The sequence below is a fragment of the Micropterus salmoides genome, unplaced genomic scaffold (assembly GCF_014851395.1).
Source record: "Micropterus salmoides isolate LMB-PRFRI ecotype aquatic unplaced genomic scaffold, ASM1485139v1 Ms_hic_scaffold_6, whole genome shotgun sequence".
In the NCBI taxonomy this organism is placed as follows: domain Eukaryota; kingdom Metazoa; phylum Chordata; class Actinopteri; order Centrarchiformes; family Centrarchidae; genus Micropterus; species Micropterus salmoides.
Genome location: NW_024044348.1, coordinates 20,888,583 through 20,904,151, shown reverse-complemented (window position 1 = coordinate 20,904,151; position 15,569 = coordinate 20,888,583). Strand labels below are relative to the sequence as shown.

Genomic DNA, 15,569 nt, shown 5'->3' with positions numbered 1-15,569 from the left:
CACCCAGAATATGCACATGCTTTGCTACGATTACACCTCCCTCCAGCACCTTCATTTGATTAAAACACCGTTATCACCACCATCTGATGTATTTTAGAGAACAAGAAAAAGAATGTCACATCCCTCTCTTGACTATTCTTTCTAAACCGAACAATTGTTGGGATCTGCTGTGAATCTTTCCGTTCTTTTTTGCCATGGTTCCTCCCTGCAGACGGGCCTGTGATGGTTAACTAGGTTTCTGTAAGATGATCTCAGGTCTAAACGTGTGTAAAATATTTCACATGAGCCTGCGACCTGGGATCATTTTGTCAATTTGAAACTGGCAATGGCGTTGTCTTTAATTGCGTGCGTGCGTGCGTGCGTGCGTGCGTGCGTGCGCACGCGCATGTGTCTGTGTTCAGAGGGAAATACACAGCCCAATTTGAAATAAATATTGACCGTTTGTTCTCACACTTTCAAACCATTTTATCCACCCTCCCCTTTGTCTCTCTGTAGTCAAGCGGCAGTGTCCATTTTGGCTGCTCGCGCAAAAAGAAAAACACTAATACTGTTGACTAACTCACTCGCATAGACTTGCACAAGAGAGAAAAAGGTAGGAAAAATATTAGTGAATGTGACAGTGCACTGAGGCCATGTATTTCCACTCTGATGAATATTTAAAAAAAGAATACAAAAAAGATACTTTGGAGTGTTGAAATGCAGTACTTAAAGCAGGTATCCATGCATTCATTGATTAGAGGCACCAGGATCATATTCTGTGGGATTTATATTAGTTTTAAAAAATAATATTAATAAACTTGGATAACTCTTAATTGAGTCTTTTCCTTGGTGTCTGTTGAAAACCAGATGTTTGAGTGAATGTTGGCTCCTTGATGAAACCGTCATGCTACTTTATGAAATGTCATTCAGGACGTTGTATGTCTTAAAAGATGATGAATCTGGGTCAATGCATATACTGAATACAGAGTTTAAACATATGAGTCCCTTCCTTAAAACATCTTGAGCTTGTTCAGATAAGTACTGAAAATGGTGTAATTGGATGCTGCCCATATTAAATGCAATAACAGTTTGAGTGGGGGGAAAAAAATGTTACATAGAAAAATAATTCATATATTATATTGTTTTACAATAATGTCTTCTGAGTTGTATTTTTTAAAATTGCACAACTTTGAACTTGTATGTGTTTTATTTTACCCAAAGGATAATTGATTTGGCAGCAGGATATAATATGTAAATGCAGTTGGTACAAAACTGTGTAGTTATTAGTAAATTCCTCCTTGAGTGCACATTTTCATCACCATGGTCATAATATACAGAATATAAGTTGGTGTGTATTTCATGCTGAAAGTGTTATCATCTTCAACGCCTAAAGCTGATGATACACGGAGCAACTTTTAGAGCAATGGTGCTGGGCAATGTTACCATCAATGGTAATGAGTAAAGATTACTACCGTAATCCCATTCCCCACCACTCCGCCACCTGCCCCGCACCGTCCTTATCCGTTCAAAACGTAGTTGGACTTGCCACTAGCAAGATTGCCCAGCAACATTGCTCAAAAAGTTGCCCCATGTATCATCAGCTTTACAGTGGTGTCCAGCCTCTTTGCCTTGTGACCAGTGAAAACGAAGTAATGCCTACTTACAGCCTTTCATCACAGTTTGATTCGTCTGCCAGTTGTGACCAGTTCAGTTATTTTCTTTCGTGTGTTTTTAATCACTTTTAAGTCCTGAAGAAGTAAAATTAATCAGTGCTTTACTAGAAAAAAAAAAAACTAGCAGAGATTAAAGGAAAAGCATAACTTTGTGCAGTCAGAAATCTGTTTTTTTCTGCTCTCTTTGTGTCAGTCACCTTGCAACCCCTTGAGAGGTGTATGGGATGATTGGTATAAATGATTTATACAATAAATAAATTGGCTTAATCCCTTTAAAGCATAAAGAAATTACTAAAACATGGCATTGCCTGGAAGCTGTTCTTTGGGCAGAGATTCTCCTGCAACAGACACACGAGAAAGAGATTCACCTCCTGTGCTCTACAATATGGCTCATAAATTTCAATATGCAAAACTGAATAATGGCTTAAAATGTAGTTATGGTAAAAGTCTAACCTCCAGACAGAGGAAAGTAATACATTCAAGGATTGTATTAGAGATGGGCTCAGTGAGGACAGTTTCCTGAGATGAAATAAAGGTTATGGGTCCACAGTCCAGGCTGATGTTCAAAGAGAATACATTGCACATATACAAGAGTTAACCTGAGTGAGGACACCAGAAGCATCAGTAATAACTCAAGTGCAGTACCTACTGCAGCCACAAGGTCAAAATAAACCACCAAGAATTTCTCAGTGGCGCTCAAAAGAGACTAGAAGAGCTGGACTACATCAAGTTGCAGCAAAGATGTGAAAATGACTGAACAAATCAACGTTTGTTGATTTCATTAGATCCATGATAAACAGCCTGTGATAAGCAGGCCCTTGTCACATATAGACAAAACTAAATGTCAAGTTTCTGGTAGCAGCAACTGATACTAAGCATACAGCAATTATTGATTGATGTTTAGGAGATGGAACTTAATGCAGTGATTGAAATGGAATCGTAATGTGTATGTTTAGTTGAAAGCTGAAACGGCTTCAGGTCTGGGAGACGTCAGAGACTGGGAACTGTAGGTCTACGTGTTATAATCCTATTAGAGACACGTCTGAAGGCTTCAGGTCTGACCTTGATTTAGGGTTCAAATCACAACACATTGGTGCACTGCAACAGGTAAACAGCCAGAGCAAAGGAACACTCTGTGCCCAACTACTGCTTTATGTCAGTGTACTTTGAGAGTGGGAATCATTTGGTGATTTTTAAGATTCTTTTAGAAGAAAGTGAGAAAAGATTTTATTTTATTTATACATGTGCTTTTCCTACTGTAGCCAAAATGTCTTCCATTAAAAAAGGCTTATGTTCACTGGAAATAAATCGCACTTATGAGCTTAGCGAAAGGCTAGATAGAAATTCTGTCGTCAATATTGTCCAAAAAACAAAGCTCTGTAAAAAAGTGGTAAGGACAGTTACCACAATGACCTTTGAACACACTGAGGTCATGTCCAGTGTATGTTTTCTCAAGATTGGGGATTTAGTAACCTTAAAGGCAGTTCATGTGATACAGTTTCAATTTACACATACAGTAGTGGTTTTTTTTGGATTCAATATTCTTAAATTTTTACCATTTTAGTCAAAAAAAAATAAGAAATGCATAACGCATAAAAATACAATTCAGTTCGTTCAGTGTTTCCTCACCAGAACTTTATTCCTTACAGAAAGACCAGTCATATAGGGAAACTCTGTGGCACTGCTTCTAAATAAACAATTACATTCACCAAAAAAACATATAATTGTTAATTTATGAAATGTGGAAAAAACAACACCATAATACCTAATGTAGCATAGCAATAGTGAGAAATGAAAGATTGTTTAATGGGGTTTGGTCAAAATGTATCTGTTGTAGTAGCTTCAACTAATGACCTCATTACTTACTTGTAAAATCTTGGACTGCTGGCATGTGAATATGGTAATAAACATAAACATCAGATTGATCATTGTTCATTTAATGGATTCTCTGATCATAAAACAAAACCGTTACAAATACAATTTTACATGCTTTTAAGACTCGTCTACTGTTTTGTATTGCACAAGGATGTTTTCAACAATCCAAGATATCCAAACTATATGATGCAGAAGATCTATGACAGAAGTCCCAGCAGTTGACACTGAATAGAGGATAATGTTGTTATTTGATAAAAAAATAAAAACTAAGGAATGTGTAAGTAATGCAACAGCAGTGCAAAAGATGTGCAGAAACAGTGGAGCGGAAGCAAAAATAATTCTTTGTAGTGCCACAGAAAAATATCAAATTTCTTTCACCTAAAACAACCTTTTCATTTGACAAAACAAAAAATCCATTCACCCAAGTCTCTGATAACCATTATTATCTATCTGTAGCTGAACTGGAAATAAAGCAGCCCTGTGAGTATCAAAAGCAGAGAGAATAATAGTATACTAAAATCCTTCAGAGAAAATACAAAACAGTTCATTTAAAATCTAACCAACAACTGGCAAACTCCTAAATATGAACACATATACAGAATCTGGTCTAAAATGCCTGTTTTATTCAATTCATGTAAACAAATTATTCTCCTCAGTAACTCGGCTTATTGCTAGCTTGGCAACCTGTCCTTCAGAGACTTGACTTACTAGTTGTGGCATGAACGAGTGATGATGTCTGTGTCCAAGTTAGTACCTGTACTAATAAAGTGCTCATACACCACAGACAACATGCTCAGGTTACAGTATACATGGCCTCTACTCTGTGTCAAAAAATATACAGGTGTGGAAAAACAAAAAAACAAAAACATATATAGATGAAGGTGGTTTTCCACGTGATTCACCACTTTACCGCATTGCCCTCTGATGTGTTTTTTGCACATGTGGAATCAGGCCTATTAAAATGGGATTTAAAATCACTAAAAATCACAGTGTGATCATTTACTGAAACGCTGCTCCCTGTAAGTTGTTACAAATAAATATTCCTGGTAAAGCGGCAGCCACTTCAGTTTTGACACTGAGATGACTGCCTTTAATTCAGCAAACAAACCATCTAAAAATGATGTGTTGAGAATAAAAATCCCAACCCGGTCCCACAGATTAAGCATACTTCATTCCAACGCTTCAAAGTGTTTTAGCTCAAATCCTCAGCAAGATATGAAGGACAGTAAGGAGAACACAGGAAGCTATAAATACAATAAATAGTTTTGTTCATTACTCAAAAGGGACTATGGAGGAAAACAGATCCCCGGGGTCAAACAGTCTTCTCGTCTTTTAAGCAGAGCCTCATTTTCAAGCCTGACATTTTTTTTGGTCTGGTGGTGTAACCTAGAGTTACATTCGTTGACTACAAAGGCAGTAGTGGAGTAAGTGTGAGTTTCTCTCTTCAAAGAATCTCACAGCGCTTATCTGTCTCTGACTGTAAGCTCCGTCCTGTTCTCTGAGAGGGTCAGCAGCAGGCTCCTCCTCCTCATGCCGTAAAACCAGCAGCTCCTAGATCTTGGTGACATAGTTGTTGGGGAAAAGTCCCTGCTTTCCACGAAGACGTCCTGTCCACCACCCGGATGCATCTAAACAACAGTTGAGACTAGATTAGCGTCCCATTTCAGACGGACATCTGACTAAGATCCTTACAAAAATTTAAATACATTACGATACCGAGCCATCTGAATGCCGTCTTGTCATGTACTTACCCTCTTTGATGATGTCAATAATGTCATCAGCGTTGAAGCTGAGCTCATCTGTGTCCTGAGCGTCATAGGCGTACAAAGCTTTGCACTGGGGCACCTGGGGTTTGGGCTTAGGTGCAGGTTTAGGCCGTCCTCCTCCTGGCTGAGGCCTGCTGGCTGATGGTCTGTGGGCTCTGAGACGTGATAAGAAAAAAAGAGGGAAACCATCAACATCTGCTGGAGAGTGCCACAGTGGATTAAAAAAATCAGTTCATTGTGCTGCAGTGGCTGTGAAGTTAAGTCAGAAGAAGCTGGTTTTACACTTTAACAAAGTACATCCCAAAAATATGCGTGCACGCATAATCACCATCTTGTTATATATAAGCCGTTTGACCCCAGTTTAATAATTTAGATTTTTCCACAGCTGTCAGAAACACATAGTGATCAGGTGACCAGTTCAGTTAAAAAAAAAAGTTACGTTTTTTTTTTTTTTTCACTTGACAGCAGTCGTAAATCCTCCCGGAGAAATGTGTGGCAGACCACAGATCGTGTGGCTAATGCTTCCTGCTTCACAAAATGTAGTTGTTCACAAATCAGCCACAAGATGGTGATTGAGTACACAGTATCTTTCACAAATCAGAGACTTTTAAGAGCAAAAGAGCATTGATCCAGAGTCAGTGGTACCTTTAAGATCTGTTATTCTGTATACGGATTGTATTCAGTTACTTGGAAAACCCTGTATATATACAGTATATTCTCTTTTTACAAATGGATTTTTAACGCAATGCCAAATGTAATGCTAAAGGTCGAGAGTGAACCACTTTACTGCTCAACTAACTGAGGATCAAAAAAGTTTAAGCAGTATGACCTCAGTCAGCAGTAAGCACACAATGGAATAGTTCATTTATACATATTCCATATATGCATATACTCCCAGTGTTAACCTCTTTAATAAAACAGATCACAGATTTAAAAGAGCCATCGGTGGAGGTGCACAGCAGGGATTCTTTCAATACAAAAACTCTTTCACGGATCTTTCATTATGGAAATGAAAGATCTATCACACTAAGATGAATTGTAAAAGAACTCCCATTTGATATCAAAGAAGGAAACTGAGCAGCAGCAGAAAATGAAACATTAGTTGCGGTCCATGGTCGGGCTCCTTTAGCGAGTCTGAACTTTGCCTGGTTTGCAGTCAACTGTCCTGCTGCTATAAGCTTCTCTAGTCCAAGCCCACCACCCAAAACACTGCAAACACTCCAACTCACATTCCTCCATTTGAAGTTGGCCGTCTGTCTCCATTACTACAAAAGAATAAATCATCCAAATTATGCCAAATTACAGAAACACAAGTGTGTGTATATAAGTGTGTGTCTATAGTACCTGTGGGCACATAAATAAAAATGTAACGTGCATGTGACGTGAAACACTGTACCACACTGCCTAAAACACAGATCACATTCAGAAGTTATGCTGTTAACTCTATTGTTAAACAATGCACAGAAGAAAAAAAATCAAATATAAATTATCTTATGTGGGTTAATACATTTATTTATTAAGAGTCACAAGAATGTGAGTACAGAATGGGAAAGGACTTTAAGTGTGAACTAACACTGCTACAAAGTTGATGTCATATTAGGTTGAATGATAATTAGCAGCATTCGTCAGCTGTTAAAGTGGTCTGGCACCCGAACGTACATTTATATGTGAGTCATACTCATACTCACTGTAATGGAAATAGAACTTTTTCAAGTCCTGTCTTTTGGGAAAATGACTATCAACAGTTTTCAGGCCAGCGTGAAAACCGCAACACAACAGAACTAACAAACTCAGTTCTGCAGCAAAACGTGTTAATTAGCCGTCAGCTTTTTGTTTTCTTTGGTAGTGTGACGCTGAGATTTTCATTTCTAGGCAGTGAGATGTCAACAGAGACACTAACATGATTCTGGTGGGTGCAGATGAGTTTACAAGACATCAAAAAAAACACAAACAAATCATGGATTCGTAGGGAACTGCAAAAGTATTTAACGTGTCAAAGGGAGAAGTCAAACTCATGAAAACAAACTGTATACCCATCAGAGACTGACAGAAAGAGCTGTCAAGGGATGAAGCTAACTATGGGACTGCATTCAGTTTAATATGATCTATCTTTGTACAGTAGCAGCAAAGTGTGCGTGTCATTTTGTCTACTCCTGTATGTACTGTGTGTGTGTTTTGTTTTTACTGTGTCTGTGCTAGTTTCTCACCCTGCGGCTCCTTGATCGGGGACTTTCAGACATTCCAGGTTGGGCTGTGGCCGGCTGCCGCCTCGCTCCGTCAGTTGGTTGATGTTGCTGGGCAGGAAGGGGCGGGTTGCGTTGCCAGGTGCAGGATGCCTCTGGATGTGATGCTGTGAGTTCCTCTGATTGGCTATGTGGTTTTTAAGGCCACCATTCTGGTGAGCAACTGCAAAAAAAAATTAAAAATAAAGATGGGTTCCCGCTGTAATTTAGACCATGTACATGGATGTAAGAAAAGCCTGTTCAAGTCCTGTGAGACACACTGATGTAAACACTGTACCTGGAGGACCCGGTGCAGCCCGTGAGGGGATGTTCTGGTGAGTTCTCAACGCACTGCGACCCTGAGTGAAGCTCTTCCTGGTGGGGCCTTAGATTTTCAGCAAATAAATGGCAAAGCCAATAGGAATGACATAAAAAGCAGATTAAAGAAGATTTTACAATCTTAGCTTAAAGAAATAAAGAGGAGAGAGGATGAAGCTGTATCTGAAACAAAAGTGTATATTTCAGAGATGGGACCAAGATGATTTTGTCAAAGTCACAAGTAAATGTCAAGTCCTGACAGTGAAATCGAAAAAGTTAGTTTTCAGAGAGTCCACACCTGAGATATATGTCATCACAGCTCTAAGCACTCTGTTAATACTCACGTGTATTCTTCGGAAGCCCGGGGCCAACGCTGACCTGCAGAGATTTGCTTGAAGGCTTCAGTACAGGCATGTCTCCCTGACCCTGGACAAACAGGACCTGCCGGGAGCCGCCCCCACTCAAGAAGCCCCAGTTCTCCTTCTTCAACTTTAGCTCCAGTCTGAGGGACAAACAAATAGGTTTGTGGCTCTCAAGCCAAAATTACATTCTCTTAAATTGGTCCCTGTGACTGTAAGGAGTCTGACCCTGTTTTGAAATGCTGAAAGAACAATGAATGTTCTGTACCAGTCAATTTAAAGTCTGGCCAGCATTTCTTTTCTGATCCAGTGACTTTTGTAAGCCTTTCAGTACAGTACCATTGTCTCTGTTAGAGCTGCTGAATCTATTATTCATATTCAATAAAGTTAAATTAATTTTACAGGTGTGAACACACATACAAGAAATTTCCTTGACAACAGCAAGAAGGTGGATTATCGACTGAAGTCAATTTGGGATTTATTGTTTGAACTACTTTGATTGTGGATTTATTTTGTGTGTGTTTACTTACGTGTTACTAAACTTGAGTGGTAGCTTCCTCTGGGTTTTCTCCTCAAACCTGCGGGCCAGTAAGCTGATGAACTCTGTCTTAAAGACACACTCCAGCAGGCTGTCATACTCCTGCTCATGCAGGATCAGGAAGTCATCCTGCATTGTACTGAAATAAACAACACAAACAGTTTTTGAGTCGCTCATCTGTGATACAAAATTTTAAATCCTCCTATCGGTTGTGACATGAAACAAACCTTGATGAAAAAAATGCATTCACAAATTTGTTTATTTTATTTTGAAAGGACACTCAACCGCTCAGCTTTGATGGAAGTTAAGATGGAGAGTGAGAATCATCTTTCACATTTGCATAGAAACATAGAGGGCCTCACAAAGCAGCTCACATCTGAAGAGGAAAGACAGCTTGTGTCTGTTACCCACACAAGGATACTTTGTTCCTCCCAGTGAAGTGGAGTTTTTCTCTGATGAGCTTTTAACAACTCCTGCTTTTACTCAATGCCCCACCTGGTCCGTATTACCCCACTGACTCAAAAGCCACATGCTCCCACAGACCGTTCTGTGATTTCTACCTCTAAAACAAGTCATATAGCATTCCCGTCGACAACAAAGGCCCCACGAGTATTTCCGTTCCTTTCACCCCCCCCCCATTCTTTCATAAGGATGTTTTTGACAGTGCATTATTTCAGCAACATTTCTGAGATGTGGACAAAACTGCTCTCGCTCAGACCTGCACACACAAAGGGATAGACACACAAGACATGTTTAGGTGGGTTTAATAGACGCCACATGTTTTCAATGCCCCTTGTGTGACATTTACAGGAACATGGGAACTTGTGTGATTTAAAATCCAGACTGTGGCTTTGAAGTAGATTCATGTCTTTCTGCAGTGCGATGTCCACAGATTATATGGTGGACCCCTGCACAACAATCTGCCTCTGCTGCATGTTGAGCAGCCACTGTCTTACTTTTTCTTGATGGTGCACTAATGTGGTGTCGGAAAAATCTGAATATTTTTTACCTCTTTAAATCTTTATTGCAAAGAAATAAAGTATACATGGGACAAAAAAGAAGTATACAGAACTTTGATTCGTGCAAAATCACATACTGTATTTACATATTTTGCAAACATGTAATCTGTAATATGGTTATAATGGGTAGTTTGCTGTCCATGTAGAGTGAACTAGATGTCTGTGTGTTGTTTATATGCTCTGATAATGCTAATCCAACACATCTTTGTAGTGAACATGAACACACACTGAAGTCCGAAGAACAACTTCACAACTCGGGAAATGGGACCATCCGAGCAGGCCAATGCATCCTGAGTCGCTGGTTGCAATTGGCAACCCTCACCACTAGATGCTACTACAATTTACACACTGAACCTTTAAAACCACCTAAAGGAATAAATCACTAGAGCATAATTCTGTCTACACAAAGTAACTGAAAGCAAATGTGAAACACTGTAGGCTCAGGGTAGCAAGTTATAAGAGCCTGTATTCTAACTGTGGTCAGGGACTTGTGTTGTGTATGTTGATATCTGATACAGATGTTATAATACTTAAAATACTACAGCCCAGTTTGTCCCAGATTTGAGGACATGTGCGCTGAAAGGCACTTTGTACCTGAGAGACACGCCTAAGATCTTCTCCACATCCACCCGCCTCTTCAGCACCTCTGTCACCTGCCCTTTGTCTGGTCCCTGTTTCACCTTTTCTCTTCCAATCAGGTACACAGACTTTGGTGTCAGGATCAAGTCCCTCTTAATCCCCTTTGCATAGTGGGGAAAGAAAACAGAAGGTTAATCATGTTTTGTCAGTTGTTGCCTCAGAAACAGGCTGTAGACCAAAGGAGACCAACCTTGAAGCGGCGGTCATATTTTGTGACTTTGTCTGAGAAGTCGATCTTTTCTCTCTTGCCCAGGAACTGCCTGAGCTCAGGCCTGTCATCCATACCCAGGTAGTCACCAACAAAGTTTCTGTTGAGGCTGTGTCGCCGCCTCTCCTTCTTGTTCAACAGCAGGTCAGAAGCTAGATAAACCCAGAGTGTGAGAGTGAGAGATGGAGATCGAGGCACACGGACAGGACAAATAAATCAGTAAAGATGACACCTCACTCACCTTCTTCCCTCATCTGGACATACTTTTTACGGGCCAAGTATTTTCTCCAGGCTTTCTGGATGGTCCTGGCATAGCCATCAAACTTGCGCTCCCTCGTCTCTTCCAGCAGAAACAGCTGCCAACACAAACAAAGAGAAAGAAAGTCAGAGACAGGCCTATCTTAGTGCACAAACCCAAACACACCTGAAAAGAGTGAATGAAAGGAATGACTGCACATACATACTGAACATGCCTGTGCAAAGTAAGTGTGAATTTTGTACTAAAAAGATATCCACTAGATTTGCTGATTCAGACTGCTGAAGCCTCATATTAACTAACTAAATTTTGGATTATATCTGGAATATGTCAGGAAGGGTTTTCTATTGGCCAGTTTGAACAGGATGAATGATTAGTATTGTTTTAAAACCAAAAAAGTAATGTAAACCTATCCTTTAATTTAACTTGATATGTTGTATTAGGCTTACTAGAATAGTGTAAAATTATTTGTCCTGTATAATTAACGTTTACTAGTATACACAGAAAATCTTTTTATTTTATTCTCTGGCTGTAATTTCACCACTTCCTGCACAAGAAACTGACTCTGGACCAAAAGACCACCCGTCTTCTCACCAGTGTATGTCATTTCCTGGTGGGCCTCTAGACACGCAATCGCACTCTTTGCCCTCTCCCTCCCAGACTAAACATCCTGCCAACTGCTGCAACAGGCCTGGCATCGACATGGTCGGCCACAAACAGCACCAAAGCACAACACATCAAACTTCAACCACAAAAACTGTGATTGAGACAGAGACACCACGTAATGACTGAGGCTGAGAAAAGTGATTCAATTTCCTAGGTGACAAATCCAAGAGCAAACACCAGATGGGGTTTTGGCTTTTACCACCTAGATTTTGCTCAAGGAAGAAAACATTTTAGTCAGTGGGAATCCAAAAAGGTTTCATACCTCCTAATTTATTTACTACACAAACATCTGTACGGCACTTCAATCCATAGCAGTACGTCCCCCTATTTAGCTTAACATTCAATACATGGTTTATAACCCACTATAATGTAGTTGTAAGCAGATATAAGTGTTTATTTATGTATTTGTCAATACCAATAAATGGAGGCTGGTGTATAATCAGGTAATGAACGACATTATCGTAAAAAACACAGGTGTAATAATATAAAAATATGTCTTCATAGGAGACGTTGCAATCACTAAAATTACTGTACATTAAGAAACATTAAAAATGTCCTTATAGCTGCTTACACCTACATTATAAGGTGTTCTAAACCATTTATTAAATGGTTATATACGGCTTATAAATGATAAATAAGGGGACTTAAATTGAAGTGTTACCATTTAATCAATTAAATGAGTGACATCTTCAAATTACTTGTTTTGTCCATCAGTCCAGATTTATGACAAAAACTGAAACGGCTCACATACTGAGCAGAGAGCAGAAATTGAATGTTTTTTCCTTGAAAAAAACCCCAAAACAATTAATTGATTATCAGAATGTTGCCTATTTCATTCTGATGGCCCACTAACTGAAAAGTAATTTCAGCCCTTTTAACTATCAAAACTGTGACACACAGTAAGCCACCTTCTCCCACATCTGGCCTGGCGTTAAGCAAACTTTACTTATTACATCCAACAGAAAGAAAACGCTTCAGTCATACAACTAATTAGCTGGTGTCAGTGTCTTATCAGACAGAGAGGCTTGTTTTGAGAAGCCTGGCAGCTCATTTCAGCGGTCCACCCTGTGTGATATTTGCGTTTCATTAGCACACCTCAATGACTTGGACTCTCAGTCTGGCAGCCTGGGGGATGGGTACTTTTGGCATACACGGCTGCAATGAATAAGTAAAGGCATTCAGGATCAGCTGTAAGGCCTGAATTAAAACTAAGATGTCTTTGTATTAGCCTCCAAACATACATATTTGTGTGTGCGCACGTGCATGTTTGTTCGTGCATGGTGTGTACAAATGTTAATAAGTGAGAGCACAGGCTTCACACAAGTGCTGCTTTCATAGGAATCATGAAAAAAGCAGTTGTGGTGGAAAAAGACAAGCCTTTACAATGTCCCCCCCAAATTCCGCAACCACAGCCTGTACTTGTGTTTTAGTTCCAGAGCGGTGTTGACTCAGTGCTGACGTGGTACAAGGGTCGGGTTCAATCTCCTCCCATACAACAGGGATTCGAGCATGATGTGGGACACTAGTGCCCTTTTATGGTGTTTAGTGTGAAAACGGTAAGTTCAGTTTTTTGCCTGCTAACAAAAAGGTGTTTTGCATGCCAGCAGACATTCTGACATGTGATTTGAGTAATACATCTGTACAATAATAACATGTGAAAAAGTTGGGCTGAAAGGTTTTTCTTTGTCGTACATTTTCCTGGATAGCTTTCTTATAGAGATGTAGTGTTATGAAAGGCAAATACTAAGCAAAAACAACAGAATGTGACAGTACGAAGGAGAGACGGATGTCAAACGTACCGACTCAGGGGCTTTAATGAAGATCTTGGTGTGACCAAGCTGGAACTGATCCTGGTCCATGTTGACAGACCGTAAGAGATGAACGACGCCTTGTTTCTCGTCTCCTCGCCACGTTGGCCAAGACTCTTTGGTCAGGATCGCGTACCTGACAACCAGAGAGTTTAGCAGAGATAAAGCATTTTACATAAGGTGCGGCGGGTGCATGGGTTTGGATTATTTACATAATATACCTCACTTTGTGGACACTGAAACCATTTTTATGTGAGCTAACATGAGGCCAGGGATGGTCCAGGAAATTTTAATGATTGAATGTAAGTGGTACTGGAAACACTGAATTATAATGTATGTCACTAACAGAAAAAAACGTACTTAATATGGATCAGTCAAAGCATGGCTGATACTCAAGCTGCTAAATAACTGCAGCATTGATGAGATACTTATCAGGTGCACCCCCTTTTTTAAAACCAAATCACAGTCAAAAATAAATATGACCTCGCTGTGAGTCTGAGGCCTGTTACCTGTTAAGGAACTTCCTGAAGACTCTGCGGTAGGCATAGCCAGCACGCCTCACCCTGATGTTTTCCTTCAGACCCAGGTACTCCACTTGGTGCTTTACTCTTTAACACAGAAAAGGATCCAGGATCAACATTAGGATGAAATATACAACTGTTCCTTGAATTATTTATTAAGTATCGAATATATATATCACAGATACATGCTGACCGCTGACCCCACTGAATGTGGTATTGTATTGGTGGATTGCTGATTTTTCATATCCATCCTCATTTTATAAGGTTTTGTTCTCTACATTGTGATATTTTTTTGTAGTATGTAATTATAAAAGATGAGAATAAAGCGGTTAATAAAATTTAAAGTGTGTGTACTATCAGTGGAGCTATTATCAAGAGTTATTATCAGCTAACACCTTTAACTTAAGCATCTTTGACCGGATCTACAGCACATGAAGGTCCTACTCCATTACCGGAAGGGAAAATCACAGGTCATTGTATGCAAAACAGCTGCGTTTTGCTAACGTTTTCCTCAAACAAAGACTTTAAGCACAACTATAGTACACTCAGCCTTCCTGTAAAAACAGCAGTTCCGGTGCTAATTAATGAGCCACCCTGCGCCTGACTCACAACAGGAAAGTCTTTGGCTCTGAACAATACAACAGCACTCTGCAGTTGAACATGTAATGGCCAAAGCCTGTGATCGGGGACGAAAGAGCGGGAGACTGGAACAAAGGGCTAAAAAGGGGGAACGTCTGAAACACATTGCACATGACTTCTTCAGATGGACAGAAAACAGCAAAAAAATAGAAAAAAGACAAAACTGAACAACGATCTAATGTTTACCTTTTTTGAGAATAGTCAGAGACGCGGGCCTTCATTAAATTTTGGACTTAAATGAAAGAGAAATCATGACTGATAGATCAGCTTTATGTTACACCACTTTTTTAGGCATGTGTCATGGGCTATGATCATGGGTGCACAACAAGAATAAAGGTGATTTTGTCTGCAATATCTTTCCATTTATGTTTATTGTCTGCACATGTCAATGTGGTGTTCACTTCTTCATACGATCTGGTTACCAGCAGCAGAATTTATTTCCTGTTTCAATAAGATTTCTTTCACTTTTTTTCATCCAATATTGTATAATTTCACCCTCATTTACTGTACATTTTAATATATATATATATATATATATATATATATATATATATATATATATATATATATATATATATATATATATATATATATATATATATATATATATATATATATATATATATATATATAATATTAAAACATGTCACAAATCATGTGTTCACTTGAGATCTGCTCTTAAACGTTACTCTCGCATGTCGAGTAAATTGCCTGATAAAAGTGTCTTTTTCTTCTCAGCAAAGAAGTTTTTAACCCTACTTCAGTGTTTGATACACACGCTTTGAAAGGTTGGAGTCATGTGATACAGTGAGGACGACAGCGAGTTAGTCAGAGTTAGTTAGACTTACCGGCTCTCTTCCCAGTCTCTGGGCTTCTTGGTTTCATTAGGTTTGATGCAACGGATGTAGTGTGGAGTACATTTCATCAGTGTGCTCACCAAATCATTGGCTTGTCTCTAAAGAGTTGAGTAAGAGCAAAGATCAAGAAAGGGGGAAAAGACAATGCTGATGTCAAAGTCATGAAAATCCAAAATGCCCTTTACTGACTGATTGCTGAAGGACACTCCACTTAACAGCAAACACG

General features: G+C 39.4%; 1 protein-coding gene across 2 annotated transcripts in view; it reads right to left on the bottom strand.

The window, feature by feature from the left end:
* Window positions 1–3,265: 3,265 nt before the first annotated feature.
* Window positions 3,266–15,569, bottom strand: part of myo1ea (myosin IEa) — a 53,577-nt gene continuing 41,273 nt past the window's right edge. Inside the window, exons 17-29 of one of the 2 annotated variants that reach the window (XM_038700865.1) lie at window positions 15,335–15,441; window positions 13,836–13,934; window positions 13,318–13,462; window positions 10,838–10,952; window positions 10,579–10,748; window positions 10,344–10,489; window positions 8,723–8,869; window positions 8,178–8,335; window positions 7,814–7,900; window positions 7,501–7,699; window positions 6,523–6,558; window positions 5,279–5,448; window positions 3,266–5,155 (exon numbers count right to left, since the gene is read on the bottom strand). In XM_038700865.1, the coding sequence (XP_038556793.1) occupies window positions 5,079–5,155; window positions 5,279–5,448; window positions 6,523–6,558; window positions 7,501–7,699; window positions 7,814–7,900; window positions 8,178–8,335; window positions 8,723–8,869; window positions 10,344–10,489; window positions 10,579–10,748; window positions 10,838–10,952; window positions 13,318–13,462; window positions 13,836–13,934; window positions 15,335–15,441 (1,656 nt within the window). In that variant the 3' untranslated portion in view covers window positions 3,266–5,078. The remainder of the gene's footprint in view (window positions 5,156–5,278; window positions 5,449–6,522; window positions 6,559–7,500; window positions 7,700–7,813; window positions 7,901–8,177; window positions 8,336–8,722; window positions 8,870–10,343; window positions 10,490–10,578; window positions 10,749–10,837; window positions 10,953–13,317; window positions 13,463–13,835; window positions 13,935–15,334; window positions 15,442–15,569) is intronic. The other variant, XM_038700866.1, reaches the window with a different exon arrangement.